This window comes from Aptenodytes forsteri, unplaced genomic scaffold (assembly GCF_000699145.1).
Source record: "Aptenodytes forsteri isolate BGI_AS27 unplaced genomic scaffold, ASM69914v1 Scaffold252, whole genome shotgun sequence".
NCBI classification, from domain to species: domain Eukaryota; kingdom Metazoa; phylum Chordata; class Aves; order Sphenisciformes; family Spheniscidae; genus Aptenodytes; species Aptenodytes forsteri.
This window is the reverse complement of record NW_008794281.1, coordinates 2,420,351-2,436,419: the sequence shown is the minus strand read 5'-3', so window position 1 is coordinate 2,436,419 and position 16,069 is coordinate 2,420,351. Positions and strand designations below refer to the sequence as shown.

Genomic DNA, 16,069 nt, shown 5'->3' with positions numbered 1-16,069 from the left:
TTCCACGCGGCCATTCTTGAAGACGCCCATGCAGGAGTAGGTGGTGCCGAGGTCGATGCCCAGAGGACAGACATCAGGCAACACCAAGCCTTAGTTTCTCCAGGGACGAAGAGGTCTGTGCAATTATGTTTACTGAATGTGGCATGCTATCCCAGGAGACTGCATACTTTATGGGAAACCTGGATGGAGAAAGTGGAAATAGATTGACATTGGACAGACCCTGCTACTGCAAAAGGGAGCGCCTGATGGTCTGAAGCATGGTCACTAGATTGCCCAGGCAATGCCTGCCCAATAATACATTCGATCGCCCGGATATGAAAGCTCCTGATGCTCATTCTAGGAGGAAGTGTCACACACAGGTAGGATGCCATATGGTTTTCAAAATTTAGAGAGAATTTCACCATAGTTGTTGGAAACATGTCCAGAACTATAATCAATTTGACATTGCCTAAAAACTGTCTCAATAGAGAAAAGCTATAGTCAACAAGAACTCGGGAACAAACACAAGGAACTCTAGAACTTCCTAGGACAGGAATGGGGGTAACTTCCATGTATTAACTCCAGCTGGAGAGTTACAAGGTGGCTTACAAGGATGGTAGGTATTTGCTTGGTGCTTGAACATTTTTCTGCTGCTTGATCATTTTCCTTTGTCAACCAGATATTCATGTACAGATCTGGAGTATCCTTTTTTCTCCTGAAATGAGCCACTACCAAGACTAGCTTGATGCTGTAGACCTGTGAGGCCACGCAGGGATCAGATGAAAGCACTCTGCATTGGCAATTCCTTCTCTTAAATATTCTTGTACTTTTAACAAAGAAGGGCATATGCTCTTGTTCTTGGAACCAAACTCCAGCTGGAGTCTTCTTGCAGGCAACTCTTGACCTGTGCTGAGCTATGTATCAGCCCTCTTAGGCATATAAACACACTGCTCACCTGCATCTGAAAGCACTTCTGCATGCTTCCCTTGTTTTCAGAGAGGTGCAGCTGATTTCCCTCATTAGACAATGATAGTTCTTAACAAAACAAATAAAAGCAAAACAACTACACCAGAAAAATACCAAGGAGTTCCTATTGCTGCAGTCTGGGGTCCCTGGGTCCTGAACATGCTAGAACTCTGCCCTTGCACATTTGCCATGTACCATGGAATATCTAGAAACGGGTCCAGAACTCGTTCCATTTTTGTCTGAAGTGGTAGAGTGGCTTCTGGCCGAAAGTTATGGTCTGCCAGCAGAGAGAAAAGAACTGGCAGGTAGGAGTGTATGTGCACCCACATCAGGGCCACATGCCCCAGCTTAGCTACACTGGACTTGAGCCTTTGCTGCTTTTATTTAAGAGCAAAGTCTGAAAAATGAAAGAAACTAATCGTTGCAGTCACCTAGAGTAAGGAGCTCTGACATGAGTCTGGAAGAGTCTTAGAGTATGAAAACTTTATGGGACTTATGTCCCTAGCAAGGAGGGGAGAAACAAACTCAGGGGAGCATTTTGGATTGATAAGGAACTGTCTCTGAGGCAGATTAGGAATGCAAAGAATAGGGAAAATGTCATGGAAGTGCAAGTAGGAATTGCTAAAGTGTCAAAGAAAATTAAACTTTGCAAAAGAAATGAAAGCAAGTAGCAAAAGCTTCTTCAGCCATATAGATGAAAAATACATCTGACCTCCTTGTGGAGAGGGCAGGTTGTAGAAGCTTAAGGCTGATCCACATCTCTGAGTCAAAATGCGTATGTTGCCCTGCTAGGAATATACACCGTAATACGGGGCTGAGGAAGGACGGTGTGGGAGGCAGGTAGTGAAGGCCAGAGAATTGCATTATGGTCAAATAGTGCAGGAGGCAAGTTGTTGCAGGATCCCCGCCTCACGTGTTGCAGAAGTTGGAAGGTGGCCCAAGACCCACAGGAAGGACAGAAGGAAGAAGGTGCTCTGTGTGTAGGCTGTGGAACCACCGTGGGCGTTTTAATCCTTGCTTAGGCTACGTTGTTACTAATTGGTGTTGCACAAGTCATCTATTGGAAAAAACTTTCAAGCACGGTCACCTTTTGTAAAGTTTTTCTTCTGTGGATGCACAATTTCGGAGAGCCAGAGCATTCAGAAGTGTGTCTGTAATCAGTGGGTGCTCTGCACTGAACACAGAAAATGCTATAAAAATGCTGACTAGTCTGAAAAAAGCAACCCCAAATATATGACAGTGGGAAAACAAAATGGGTTTGTTACAGGCATTTGGCAATTTTAGCTAGAACCATGCTGTGTCTTATTTCTTCTTTGTAACAATATATAATGCTACCCATGTGCTTGAGAGAGGGGCTTTTTAACAGATGTTAAATTTAGAATTTATAATTTTTGACCAGCTGAACTTAGATCTTAAAGCCACAGAAAAGCCCCTGGGGTTCCGACTTCTGTGAAGTTGGAGGATGTGAGGGTATATTTCATAGGAATTGCAGGTTAAATGAGATATACACAAACCAGAAAAGTACGTGGTGATTGTTGAAGAGGTTAATACCTTGTAATTACAGATGATGTGTGTGTGAGAAGGTCACATCAGAATTGCAATAGCAAATTGTGTCAAGTTTTACAGCTTCATTGTGCAGCATTGCAGCATCTTCTGTGTAGGGGTTTTAGTAACTTAGTCAGAAGTACAAAAAATTTATGTAATATAGTTCAGTGCCTTAATGCAACTTATTGCTCCGTGGGGAGTTTTAGATGAGAAGGTTCACAGTGCTTATTACAGAACCTAATTTTACACCTCATTATAATTAACGTGGCATCCATCTTGGTTTTTTATTGTTTACGCATGAAATGCAACCCAAAGCTAGGAGTGAAAGTGAATTTTTTGGTGCCACCACCCAAATGGTAGTATTTCACAGGTGTGTTTTTCTCTTTTGCAAAGGATATAAAGATTGCTTTCACACATGAAAAAAATCCATGCGTTGGCTTACTACTGATATCTGGATTAAGGAATGAAACAAAGTTAAGGAAGACTTTGAATATCTGAGCAAACTAAACCCCCCAAGGCAGTGAAGAGAAGAGGGCTTCCACTGCAAACTTGACTCTGTGCCCTACAAAAAAAAGCTTGGTTTTGCTTTTGGTTTCTCTTCCCATTTCTGACAGTACATGACGTTCCTGAAAAGTAGCCCCACCTGAGATACAGGGTGGTGTCTCATTAATTCAGAATATACTAAAAAAAGGAAAACCTGGTCCTTTTCTCCTCTTGACTGACATGGCGTCTTTTAATGTTCTTATCAAGCAAGTAATTACTGGATTTTTTTTTTTCTCCAAAACATTTCTTCAAAACAAAATTTTGCACTCTGCAAAAGTTATTGTCTCTTGAAGAGATTGAGGAGATGTTTCAGAAGGTAGCTTTGTCTTGCATTATGGATTCCCAATTAAGTTTTGTGCCGGAGAGAAAATAATTTTAACAATTTCACTTTCCTTGCTGTATTTGGCAAGAGACATGTCATAGTCACAGAAGAGAGAGTCTTGAGTGAGGGTCCATGAAATCCATGAAGGAACACAGGCTCTGTCTACGGGAGTGGGAGCAGACGGATGGAGGTCAGCTCCCTGCCAGAGGTCAGAGCCACTTTAGGGCAGAGCATCCACGAGCCCTCTACAAAGGCAAGGTTCTCCTCCAGCATGGCTTCAGACCAGCCAGGGCAGGGCAGAGAGTCTCAGGTCTGCCTACACAGGTAAGTGCAGCTGTAATTGTAGATGCTTACCTCCAAGATCACACTTCTCAAACTCTCTGTACTGTTGGCATCTAACCCTGGAGACATGTACAACCCATAGCTGTCTGCCTGTCTTATATCTAAGTTCTTCTTCTGGGTGAGACTGTACAGCTCGTAAAGTAGACATTCTTCATCCAGTCTTGCCCAGGAGCCTCACTTGGTAGGTATTCTCACAGCACGTGTGACAGGCTCCATGCAAAATTTAGTTTTTGTAGAAAAGGTGGTCAAAAGAACCATAGGTGGCATCCTGTATGACAAAATTGCTCAGAATTTAAAGGACTTCTCTGGAACAAGAGATTTTCTTAGAAGCAAGATGCTTCAGTATGTCTTAGTACTAGATTCTTTTTTGGACCACTCTGTGCCAGTTTATCTCCGGTGGATTAAGTGTAAATGGCAAACATTTATGTGATACTGGATAAAAATGTTGATGCAATAACTACCAGTTCAGCAGTCACGTACTGGCTTTCTGGAAATCTGGAAACCTATGTCAAGTGCCTGTGCAACGAGACTCTTAGTCATAAAAACAGTGACGTAGAACAGCTCTGTGCACATGTACTAGCTCCCAGATGCATACGACATAGATTTTGGCAGGTGTGTGGGTAGCTGTTGCAGAACACCGAGTATGCTGTGAAACTAAATTCACTTGAACTGATTTCTCAATAGTTTCTCTGGGTGAGCATGACTGTGGTGGCTTTCACTACCTGTCTGGGCTTTTCCATGCAACTCTGAAATTTGTTTGGTGACCTGGATAATAGTGACAGAGACAGCTTCTGCTTTCAGGTTGGGAAAGGACTTGTTTGAGGCTTTGTAATGTAATGTAATATCGATAGGCATTACAGGACCCTCTGGACGGGATCTGATGCTAAATAAATTCAGACGCGAAGTACTATGCACGCTGTTAATGTGGAGGACAGTTATCTTAGAGTTCCCAAACTTAATTCGTCTAAGTAACAACAGTGGCTTGGTGGGTACTGGCACCCGCAGCGCGTGTTAACAGTGAAAGTCATGATTACTGACCGTGCGTGTATAGGCAGAGACATCCTGCATTTGTTCACTCCAATATGTTCCTGACTCTGTATTCTCCAGCTCCTGGTAGACCAGAATCTAAACCCGCATTTTTACCTACTTCTTTTCAGGTACATTTACGAGTCCGAATATAAGACAATGGGAAGGTTTTTTTGGTACTTTCAGCCAGCTAGGGAGTCACTTGAAATTTTTTGCATGTATATAAAAAAACTACATATGCAGAAATTTGCAACAACTATTGCATATTTTATTACCACCACCCCAAGTACTGAACACGATTTATGTGAGACTCTACATGTATTCCATGCGAGAGCATGAACACATCATTAGTGTGGACACTCTTAACTTTAATTTAGAGCAAGATAAAGGGTTACAAAATGCAATGTGACGGCACAGTAGAAATTATTCCTCCCATTCTTATATCACTGCCTTCTAATGAATACCAATAGTCACATTTCTCTTTTACCTAGGGTGGTTCAACCATTGCCACATGTCAGGAAATTTAAACGGTTGTTTTGGGCTTGACTGATTAGTTTGCAAGATGCTACACGATTTAAAGAATTAGAATTGCATAATTTACAGTTCTGTGTCGGCCAGAAAGACTGCCCGCTCCACGCAGGGCTGAGGGCAAGGCAGGTGTCTCTGCTATGTGGGATGTCAGCTGTCTCTATCCAACTGGTTTTGGGCTACTGTTAATTCACTGGGAAACACAAGGAAGACAAAACCCAAGACTTCACATTTGCAGTCTGAGACTTGAACAGAGTTTGCTAAGAAACATAACTGTAAGTTGAGAAGCTTCATGGTCACTTAAATCACAAATACCCTGTAAACTCCATTCCAGAGTCCCTTAAGGACAAACTCTTCAAAATAAAGTAATTCTATATAATTTAAATGGTGCCTTTCTCCTGATGCAGAGGCCTATCAGATCACCTCTGCCTTGATCAGCTCTCACCCAGGCTTCCTGCATGCCGTCTGCTTGGGAGACAGGGAACGCAGCCATAATTTCACCTCACCCTGCTGAGGTACCTTGGTCAAGAACATAGTCTGGCTTTCTTGTCTTTCTGTCCTTCCTGAAATCTGCAACTTCAGCTGAGTTTTTTCAGTCCTTCTCAGAACTGGGAGCTCATCACAACAACCACTTTTTGTCGAATCACAATATGTGAATTGTCTGTGAAACTCACTGCCACAAGAGATAGCTGAGACCTAGAACTTGTTAGGTTTCAGGCAGGGACTGGGCATCGTTGTAGACAATATTTGTGGTTATAAACATAACACATTTATAAACGTAAATAAAAAGTTTGTGGTAAGGTGGAAAACTCATGATTTGGGGTTTAACTCAGTGTTGCATTATAAAGGGATAGGATGGAAACCTGATGAGGACAGACTATACCATATCTGCCTACTGCTTGTACCTTCCTCAAAAGCACCCAAGGCTAGTAATTTTGGATTTAAAAAAATACAAGATTAAGAGAATCCTAAATCTCAGGTAGGGCAATATTTCATATATGTGGGCTCAGTTTTTTCTGGGTCACCTGCAAAATTGATGTGACTTCATAGGAAACATGGCATTGCCTTCTCTTTGCTATTTATTACAACCGAGAGCTCTTATCTCTTTACTGCATAGCAGATCCTCTCTGAACATCAGAGACATTTAGGCTTTGGCTCTACAAGACTAATATTTAAGTAAGGTTAATTATGTAAACAGTGCCGTTAAATATAGTTTTAGAAACTCCTAATCTACAGCCAAACTTGGTGTTAACAGTTGTTGTTTTATCAACCCCAAAATCTTTTGATGTCTGTTGTTGACTTATGAATGAATTACTTGAACAATGAGATGATTGAATGACTGGCGTATACACAGGAAACTCTGAAAACAACTATATGCAAAGTATTGTCAACGTGCAAGCTAAATTAACCGCAGATAAATGTTTTCTCAGTGTGTTCTTTCTTTACCCTGATCTGGTGGTATTTTGATCAACAATGCTTTTAGTTAAGAAAGACACATGAATTTAGTGTGCCAGGGTCAACACAGAAAATTTCAAAGACCAAGGGCAACCTGAAGTTTTTGGGTAGTGACGAGACCGTTAAGAGAGACCTTGCGGAGAGATTGCAGACCTTGGAACATTCTGCTGTTTTCGCTATGCTAGTGTACGAGTTGGCTGTATGCCTTGGAGGCAGGAATTACAGTTGAATGAGACATGTTAGCAAACATAATTAATAGCAGCTTTTGGCTCTCCACACAGGTTCCTTTACAGCTTCACTTTTTGGCGCTGTATGACATTATGAAGCTCCACTGTATGGTAAATGCAGGATTTCCTGACGTTAGTGACTGATTAAAGGATTACAGGATGCTGACAGTACTTCAGTTTTCTAATAAAATAGAATATTTATGATGCTGACAGTACTTCAGTTTTCTAATAAGGTCGCTGAATATTTGCTGCAGAAGATCTGCCCATAGCCTTCCTCAGATTTCTCTTCTGGCTAAGAGAAATATATTTCTCATATTGACTCAGCAGTATGGAAGGAAGTCAACAGCTTACTTTATCCAGTTCCTAATGCTCTATGAAGGTGCTCAATTAATAGTTCTTTCTGTCATTTTGCCATCCCATTTAACTGAGTAACAGATAATCTTCCTAAGTTTTTCTATTTATGCATATTTGTATTCAGTGAAGCAGTCTACAGCTCTCATGAGTAATCAGACCTTCCAAAGGCAACTCAGAAAGGACAAGAAGGAACAGGGCTTTTATTCCAGGGTGTGTCGAAGTGTCTGGTGTGAACGTGAAAGAGGAGGGAGCTATGAAAGGGTGTGTTTGGGCAAGGGGAGCCAACCAGTCCTAGAAGCACAGGGAGTGGCTTGGAGAGGGACTGTATAACGGGCAGGCTGAGATGGTTCATCCTCTGCCTGGACACAGTGCTGCAAAGCTTAGACTAGTGAATCTCAGTGCTGACTGCGCATCTACCAGTCCAGATGGCTCCACAGACTGGCTCCACTGAAAAGGAGACGCGACCTGTGTCAGCCTTTCTACAGCTTTTCACTTGGGAAGAGATCAGAATCCACGATGGCCATGGTCAAGGTCGGGAGCAATGGCTGGTGATCGACAGGAAGGTTTATGATATCAGCAAGTTTTCCAAACAGCACCCTGGAGGCAGCCGAGTTATTAGCCACTATGCTGGGCAAGATGCTACGGTAAGATCTAGGAGGGCAGTGGAGGAAGGTGGTTCCATTGTCAGGGCAGGATGACGTGGTGGGACTCCAGTGGAGAGTGTTTGTGGTAGTTGGCACTGTGCTTGGTCAGACAAAGTAGTGGACGTGTCTGGGCCGTCTGTAAAAATGCCCTTCTGCTTACCTTCAAGGTTAGAGTTACCTGCTATGCAAATTGTAAAGCTCTGTTTAGGTTCATTACACCATGCTGTAAACAAAGCAATACCCGTGTAGGTTGTCTTGCCACCAGGCGTGATCAGGCAAGCTGATCTTCCAGATGCCTGAAAAGTGTCTCCGCTGTAGCAGTGAGAAAGGGAAGAGGGTAGGAAGCAGTATGCTCAGCACGTATTTTTACTTTAAAGGTTGCTCTTTCAGTGTCACATGGATGTGATCGGTGATAAGCAAATGATAAAGATAGAGCATGGGTAGATAGATAGGTAAGATAGATAAGGAGGAGGTAATATCCAAACACAAAGTAATTTTGGGGGCAGTGAAGCGAGAGAAGGGGGCACTCAAGGAAGTGACGCTATTTTGTACAGGTAAGTGGAGGAGAAGAGAGTCTTGAGCAAAAAGGCTATTTCAAAGGAGAGAGGAGAAGAGAGTCTTGAGCAAAAAGGCTCCCCCCCCTCAAAGGAAGGGGGAAAAGAAATAAAATACATGAAAAATGACTGAGAAAGCAGCAGAATGACATTTGGCTGCAGAAGATGAGGAAAAATTCTAAAAATAACCAGTCTACATTTAACTATTTAACTTGTTACCTCTTTTCCAAGGCAGCCGTCTAGTATGAAAGCTGTTCCAGAACTCATTCATCTTTTTTTGCTACGTATAGTTGTACTACATCCCTTTGTAAAATAGTTAAATAGTTTTAAAACCCCACAAGTAGCATTGAGAAAATGATGGAAAATTTATTCACTGTTTTCATAACACAATAATGAAATTATCAGGAAGTAGGTTTAAAATGTACAAAAGTAATAATGAGGAAAAACAGACTGTAATATTATTGTAATAATAAATACAAGACCAAAGGTTATTCTTTAAACTCATTCATACCAGACAAATTCACTGCAGTTAAAACCCCTGGGTATCTATAAAGCGTAATAGTCTAAACACAAGTCCTTACACTTATTCTACAAATAATTTTCTTCCTTTGTGTGGATTACTTTGTAAATATAGACAATATGCATTGCAGAACATTACACTGATGTCAAATGTTGGAGGTTAGGTGTGTTGCAGATGATAGTCCTTAAAGTTAATCTCTTGTAAGATGATAATCAGGGCCTAAGAGCAGGGAGGAGAAAGGACAGGTTGCAGGACTGAAAGGCTTGCATTTCTGTGATAAGAATCTGTGATACTGATATTGTGGATAAGAAAGTCTGCTTAAAAGGATTCTGGCTCCTGTTTCTAAGCTGCGGTACAGATACTTACAGCTTGACTCAGTTTTAGAATTCCTGGCAAGAGGGAGCTACATAAAAATGTATAAAAAACTGTAGGATGAGGGGCACAGAATCATAATGGAAAGATTTCCCCGGTCCTCTGGGTCTGGACAGAGTTACTCATTTGTCACTGTGACAAAGGGCCACTAGATATCTGTAGAAAGCTCATCTGTCCAAAAAGTCACCTTGCTCTGAATTCTTCTAGACTAAGGTACTCAGGGATAGACTGTCTCTAAACAAAAGACTCCAGAGGGATGTCAGACTGCACAAGGGAAGACCTCTGTCCTCTTCCAGGGACTGAATCCTGACCAGACGTGTGCGGGATTTTTTTGTGTCATGATCACCCACATTGACTTTCAGAGCCAAAATCAGCAAGTACCTGGCTGCTCAGACACTGAGGATTTTGTTATATCTACTCTTTCTGGAAGACAAAAGAGTGTGGTCAGCCTCTTTACCTTTCTTCTGGAAAATTCACTGAGGACGTGAGCTAAAGAAGAGTTTTGGTTTATCTGGAATTTCAGCCTTTATTGCATAGTTTATATTTGATTTTGAAACTGGCATTTCAAATGGTTCTTGGACAGACCCGTCTGTGTCGCTAGTGTTACCCAGTTCCCCAAAACATCAATCAGTCTGAAAACTTACAGGCAACTGTAAGAGATACCCAGTTAGTCCCGCTGCGTATGGAGCTCCAGCATATATTTCTTATGGCCCTAGTGTAATAAAGACAGGATTTTAAAAACATCATCCTAAGCATGGCAAAGACACACCTCATTCATTGATGTGTTTTCCTGCTCCTGGGTCCCATCCAGAGGGCAGGGCTGCTGGCTGGAGCCTTCCAAGGAAGGACTGTGCTGAAACAAGCAGATGAAAGAGCGTGTTTCCCTCTGCAAAGAGTTTTTCATCAAACACTTTCATGTTTATTACCAGCCTCGCCCAGGTACTTTTATGAAATCTAGTTTCTTGAAACCTCTCCAGCTTCCTTGGGCCAAGCTCCAGCTGATGGCAAAGAACTACAGGAGCAACCAAAGGGACAAAAATGGACAAAGGAAACTGGATTATGTATTATATCAAAGACCTGGGAAAAGGAGACGCTCAGCATCCAGTGTTTAGTCACATAACCCTTTCTTACCCCCTTCCTTTGTGTGTTTCTCAGGATGCCTTTGTAGCATTTCACAATGATGAGTCTCTGGTGAAAAAATACTTGAAATCTCTGCTGATTGGGGAGTTGGCACCAGATCAACCCAGCTTTGAGTCTAATAAAAAAGTGAGTGTCCTAGAATCCAGCTGTGGGAATGGCTTGGGGTTCAGTATGGGAGGAGAAGGAAAATAAGAGAGCTAGCAGAAATAATTTCTGAAGCAGCATGCCCGACACTGTGCCATAGGCTGGGTGGTGGGGAGGCAGCTGGCAGTAGTCGTGCATGGAAACATGCGCTGTCCCAGAATCACTAAATCCACACCTGGGTGTGAGGAATGAGCCCCAGAGCCCCAAATCCTGCTCAGTTCTTCTCACTGCGACATCTCAGTAACAGAGCCTGTCAGCAACTTGTTTTCCAGTGTCAAAGCAAAGCCGAGATCTGTTGATCTCATGCTCGTTTTTGCACGGAGACCCCTCTGATAGAATATCTCCTCTGACTTCCATGGCTACTTTGGGATTCCTGGGTCTGCTATGTTACATTTTCAAAGTAGACAGTGCATTAATACTCACTTTACCCACAGAAATCACTTTTAGAGGATTTTCGTGAGCTGCGCTGCACTATTAAGAAGATGGGACTTCTGAGGCCAAATTACATCTTTTTCTTCCTGATTTTCCTTCACCTCCTGGTACTGGATGCTGCATCCTGGCTCGTGGTCTGGTACTTTGGGATATCCTTAGTGCCTTTCCTGGTTGGCATTGCGTTCTTCACCATTGCTCAGGTAAACTGCTGACAGCCGTTCAACACTGCAGACATGTTTGGTTCTTCCAGCTGGAGAGGATTAATGAAATGTTCATATCCTGGTCATTGCTTTACTGCCTCTTCTTAGATCCTGTAATCTGGCTGAAGAGAACAAGCACGTTCTACATCACAATTTTTGTTGCCTCCAGCAAATCTAGTTTTGCTGACAAGCTGCTCACTAGGGTTGGAGGGGTGTTGTGGAGCTGGCAGTTTCACAAGATGGGATGAGCTGATCTAATCACCTACCCCAGCAAAAGAGGGAATATTTAAACCTCAGCTCCACTTTTGGCTCCATGTTCCTTCTGTTTACTGACTGATGGCTCTGGTGTTTGTTGGGTCCTTTATAAGCCAATTACACTCACTAGCCCTGAATAGTTTTCCGCTGGTTTAGTAAACTGAATCATAGAAGGGCACGATACGTGTCAGGGTCGGTGTAGGGAAGGAGGGAACAGGACTTTGTGGCCCTTAGGTGGGAGAAATTGGAGGGTGAGGGGAGGAAGAAAGCAAGTTTTTCTTAGAAACGCTGAAACCTTAGGTTTGCTCAGACATCCATGGAACAAGTGCAAAGTAACTAATTTTTTAATCTGTTCTGGTTGCCTAATATCTGCTAAGGCAGATATTCCTCAAAGAGCATTCTTGTATTTCCATGGGAATATGAAATGCAACGAAGCTATGGATTTGGAAATTCTTACACTTTCTAGCTGGTTACTTGGAAATGATATATTTGCAATGGGAGCAAAAGATTTCCATGCTGTAACAGTCAGATTAATTGTGATGATGCTTTGCTCCTTTCCCTTTAGCTGCTACAATAAAATCAGTATCTGGCATTGAGCAGCTTTAGCGGACAGTAGCCTGGAAGGAAGTTCTCAGCATTGAGCACGTAGGACAGCAGGTGGTGTTTCTTCCCCAAACTAGAAGGAAGATGCACTCACACTATGAAGTTACAGAGACTCCCAAGGCAAATTAACGCAACGCCACTGTGATTCTGTTTCCTCAGTGATCCTTTTGTCTTCCAGATCCAGATGGGCTGGTTCCAACATGATCTGGGGCACTGCTCTGTCTTCAGGAAGCCTAAATGGAATCGACTTCTGCAGATCGTTGTGATAAATGTTCTGAAGGTAATTGCCTCATGGTGGGAATTTTCTCTGGGGCTAATCTGGACTAAGCAATGAATGGGAGTGTCCCTACATTCAGGTAATATTGCCTGTGAGGGAAGTGTAGTGCAGTCATCAATAATAGGTGGAGAAATAGTTATGTAATTGTTGATATTGTTCTGGTTTGAATCCCTGGTCTTCAACTTTTCCTGCAGGGGTTACCAGCCAGCTGGTGGAACCACTTGCACAACCAGCACCATGCCAAGCCCAACTGCTTCCGCAAAGACCCTGACCTCAACATGCACCCTCTCCTGTTCAGCTTGGGAAAGACACTCTCCGTGGAGGTGAGCATGGGGATGGCTGGAGAAGCAAAGATTTTAAAGACAGAAAGCTATAGAGTGAGGTATAATAATAACCCAGATTGTGCCTTTCTGCATAAACTCATGGTAATTTCCAAAGCGTTCCAAGGTCTGAGTCTCATGTGCTGACTTAGGCACCAGCTCCTGAGAAGCGAAGTCTTAAAATCAGTGCTTAAATTCTCTGTGTTGCTAGAAGAGCAGGGTAAGCACCTTGAAGGCAGCCCAAAGAATGAGTCAGTCCACTTGCATTAGTGTTAGATGTTCTTAGTGATCCTGTAGATAGTGAGTCAGATGTTCCCTCTGGGACCTTTTGGCCGTGGATACTGTTTGGCACCTAAATCCTTCGGGACCACTATAGCTGCTATGCACAAAACGCAAACGTAGCAAATTATTTCTTAATAAAATTAATTTTATGGCTTTCATAAAAATAAAAAGCATGAACAAACCCTCCCTGCATCCTTATGATTTCTGATTGGATAGGCAAGCTCTCTTTTGCCTTTTCCTGGCGATTGCCTGTGCCTGGCAATTCTGTTTACTCATGGGGTGATGAAATGGCCTCTTTGTTAGATAACCAGCCTCTTAAAATAACGTCTCACTCTCCTTTAGCTGGTAATAAGCAAAGAAATTACAGCTTTTCGAGGCATGTGGAAAATTCCAACTCTGCTGTCTCAGAAAGACTCCTGTAAAGAGAGTTTATACAAAATACTTATTCATGGAAAACTGTTAGCTGCAACTAGGAAGGATTTTGTCAGTGGCCTTCCAAAAGATCTCTCATGACTATGTATTAGCATGACCATCTAGAGTGGGCTGGCTGTGCTAGATAGGGTTTGATGGAAGTGAAAATGTAGGAAATCAGTTCTCACGTCTTCCTGCTCTTTAACAGAAAAGAGTCAGGCGCACTGTGGATGGGCAAAATGGATTTCAGTGGTTTCATTTAGTCCAGTTCATTTGTTTTGTTTCAGTTTTGATCCAGTGAAGACATCTTTGAGGTGTTCAAGGTTTTTTTTCTTAGTAATAGGGGAGCTCTGGAAATAGTTTGCTTTACTGCCTTATTATTTTGTTCTTTGAAGAATCATAAGCACATAAGATGTTAAGAACCCTTTTGTGCAAATAGTGAAAAAATACACCGTGAGGAAATAAACTTACTTGTTCTTTTTGTAAATGTTTCATCTCTTTGCTGTTTCATGTACTTGAAGGCAAAATATTCAACAAAACAAAAAGGCAGATGTCTTTATAGAGTATTTACTACTTTGATCTTGCAGTCATTTTAGGATAGCATCCAAATGCTTGTGTCATTTCTGGCCACTATCTCCTCCATTACTCAAAAATTTGGGATATCTGCATCCTATCTCATCTGATACAGAAATTCAGATGTAGCTTTCACAGCAAAGACATCCTGCATTTGTCACCCATCAAGTTTCTTGTCTTAGTTTTCATGTTAATAACCTGTTCCTCCCTGAGCACCGATGGTCTCAGCACTCCGTGGTGAATACGTGGAATTGGTTAGATTGGACTTTCCTTACCATCACTGGAAACTTCCCCTACAAAATTCAAATGACTTGTGAGCATTTTTGTGATTTCTGAGCATTTTTGTATCCTGCCATGAGGCTTGGAACTCTCCTAAAAAATGGCTCTGTTCTGACATCGGCGTAACGTTCATATCTGGATACAGAGGCTCAAATGAAATCTGCTTCTCTCCTTTGCTTTGGAACTTCAGCACCTGCTTTTCAAGAAGAGGGGTTGAATTAGAGAGATTAAGAAGTAGTTCTTGGTGTGTTCATTAGACAGGAATAAGAAATACCTTATGAAGGGTCTCAGGTCTCCAACTGGCCCATTACAATGTCTTTTCATTTTTCAGCTTGGAAAAAAGAAGAAGAAGTTCATGCCTTACAATTATCAGCATAAGTATTTCATCTGTGAGTATCCCCGCTTCCTTGTAGTGCTGTAGGAACTTCACCTAAAAATCATGACTGCGTCTCCCTCCCAAAATAAAGATTTTAAAGGTACTCCCATTGAAGTCACAGCTTCAGGAAGCTTCCTTCACGTTAAAGAAGGTTCACGTGAGGAGGAATTGCCCCTTATGTCTCTGTTAGGATTATGCGATGTTAGGTACTAGATAGGGGTGAATTGAATGTGAGGACGTAAGGGATGGGAAAGAAATGAAGAAGTGGTGAGATGAAAAGAGGAACAGATTATGTGGACACATAACAAGTCAGTGTAAATGGAAGACAGCAATTTTTTTATTCCACTGCAAAAAAGAATTTTTTAGGGGAACTGTTCCCCACCCCCCCCAATATTCTGTAAGATTTATGACGCAGTGAAGTTATAAATGTCTCTCTGTTTTCATTCTTCCCTTCAGTATTGGCCCCACTTGCACTTGTACCCTTCTTCCAGCTGTCTATATTCTACTTTGCAATCAAGAGGAAAAAGTGGTTGGTAAGCACTACTTGCATTGTCTAGAAGACTTTCAAAAAATGTCACCACTCTGTGGCTATATTAACCTTCACCTCAGGTGATTGTGGGGTTTAAGATAGAAAAGGCTGATTCTAGGCTTGCTGCAGCAGGAAAGCAGTCAACGGGCCTGGGGAGAATTTTTTAGAAGAGGCTTTTTAGCCTCTTAGCGGCTGAATAAAAGTTAACAGAAAACGATCAGACCTAGACAGACTGTGATTACAGGGCTGTTTGCTGGTCTTTAGTTACTGATGGTAAAGTGAGTGCTGTGGGAATATTTCAGGGATACACTCAACTTGAGGCAGAATGATGGTGTGGAGCTTACTCCTGATAAATAAGAGATCAATAAATAAGAACATTTTTTTATGCTGCAGTTCAAGTAAAGGGGAGAGGAGGGAGTGGAGGGAGTTCATCAACAAAGGCTTAGTTTCATCTTTTTGTTGTTGTTTGTTTTGTTTTGTTTTGTTTTGTTTTGTTTTACAGGACCTGTTATTGGTTGTGTCTTTCAACATCCGAGTCTGCCTCATGTATATTCCTCTAATGGGATTTAACAATTTCATGGTGTACTACTGGCTGTCCAGGTAACACACAGCGTACCCACAGTCCCCATGACTAATATATGTAAACAATATTAAGCTTCAACAGAAATAAATGAAAACTAATCATACTCACTACAATTTTCCCAGAAATAAATAGTCAGCCAGGAAGGAACAGTATAACCCGGCCAAGTGCCGGGTCCTGCACTTGGGCCACAACAACCCCATGCAGCGCTACAGGCTTGGGGAAGAGTGGCTGGAAAGCTGCCCAGCAGAGAAGGACCTGGGGGTGCTGGTCGACAGCCGGCTGAACATG

General features: G+C 42.2%; 1 protein-coding gene across 1 annotated transcript in view; it reads left to right on the top strand.

The window, feature by feature from the left end:
• Positions 1-7,712: 7,712 nt before the first annotated feature.
• LOC103905063 (fatty acid desaturase 1) overlaps positions 7,713-16,069 on the top strand; it is an 11,180-nt gene continuing 2,823 nt past the window's right edge. The window contains exons 1-8 of the mRNA XM_009286634.1: positions 7,713-7,931; positions 10,533-10,643; positions 11,096-11,293; positions 12,330-12,431; positions 12,623-12,751; positions 14,625-14,682; positions 15,126-15,202; positions 15,701-15,798. Of these exons, the coding sequence (XP_009284909.1) occupies positions 7,713-7,931; positions 10,533-10,643; positions 11,096-11,293; positions 12,330-12,431; positions 12,623-12,751; positions 14,625-14,682; positions 15,126-15,202; positions 15,701-15,798 (992 nt within the window). The remainder of the gene's footprint in view (positions 7,932-10,532; positions 10,644-11,095; positions 11,294-12,329; positions 12,432-12,622; positions 12,752-14,624; positions 14,683-15,125; positions 15,203-15,700; positions 15,799-16,069) is intronic.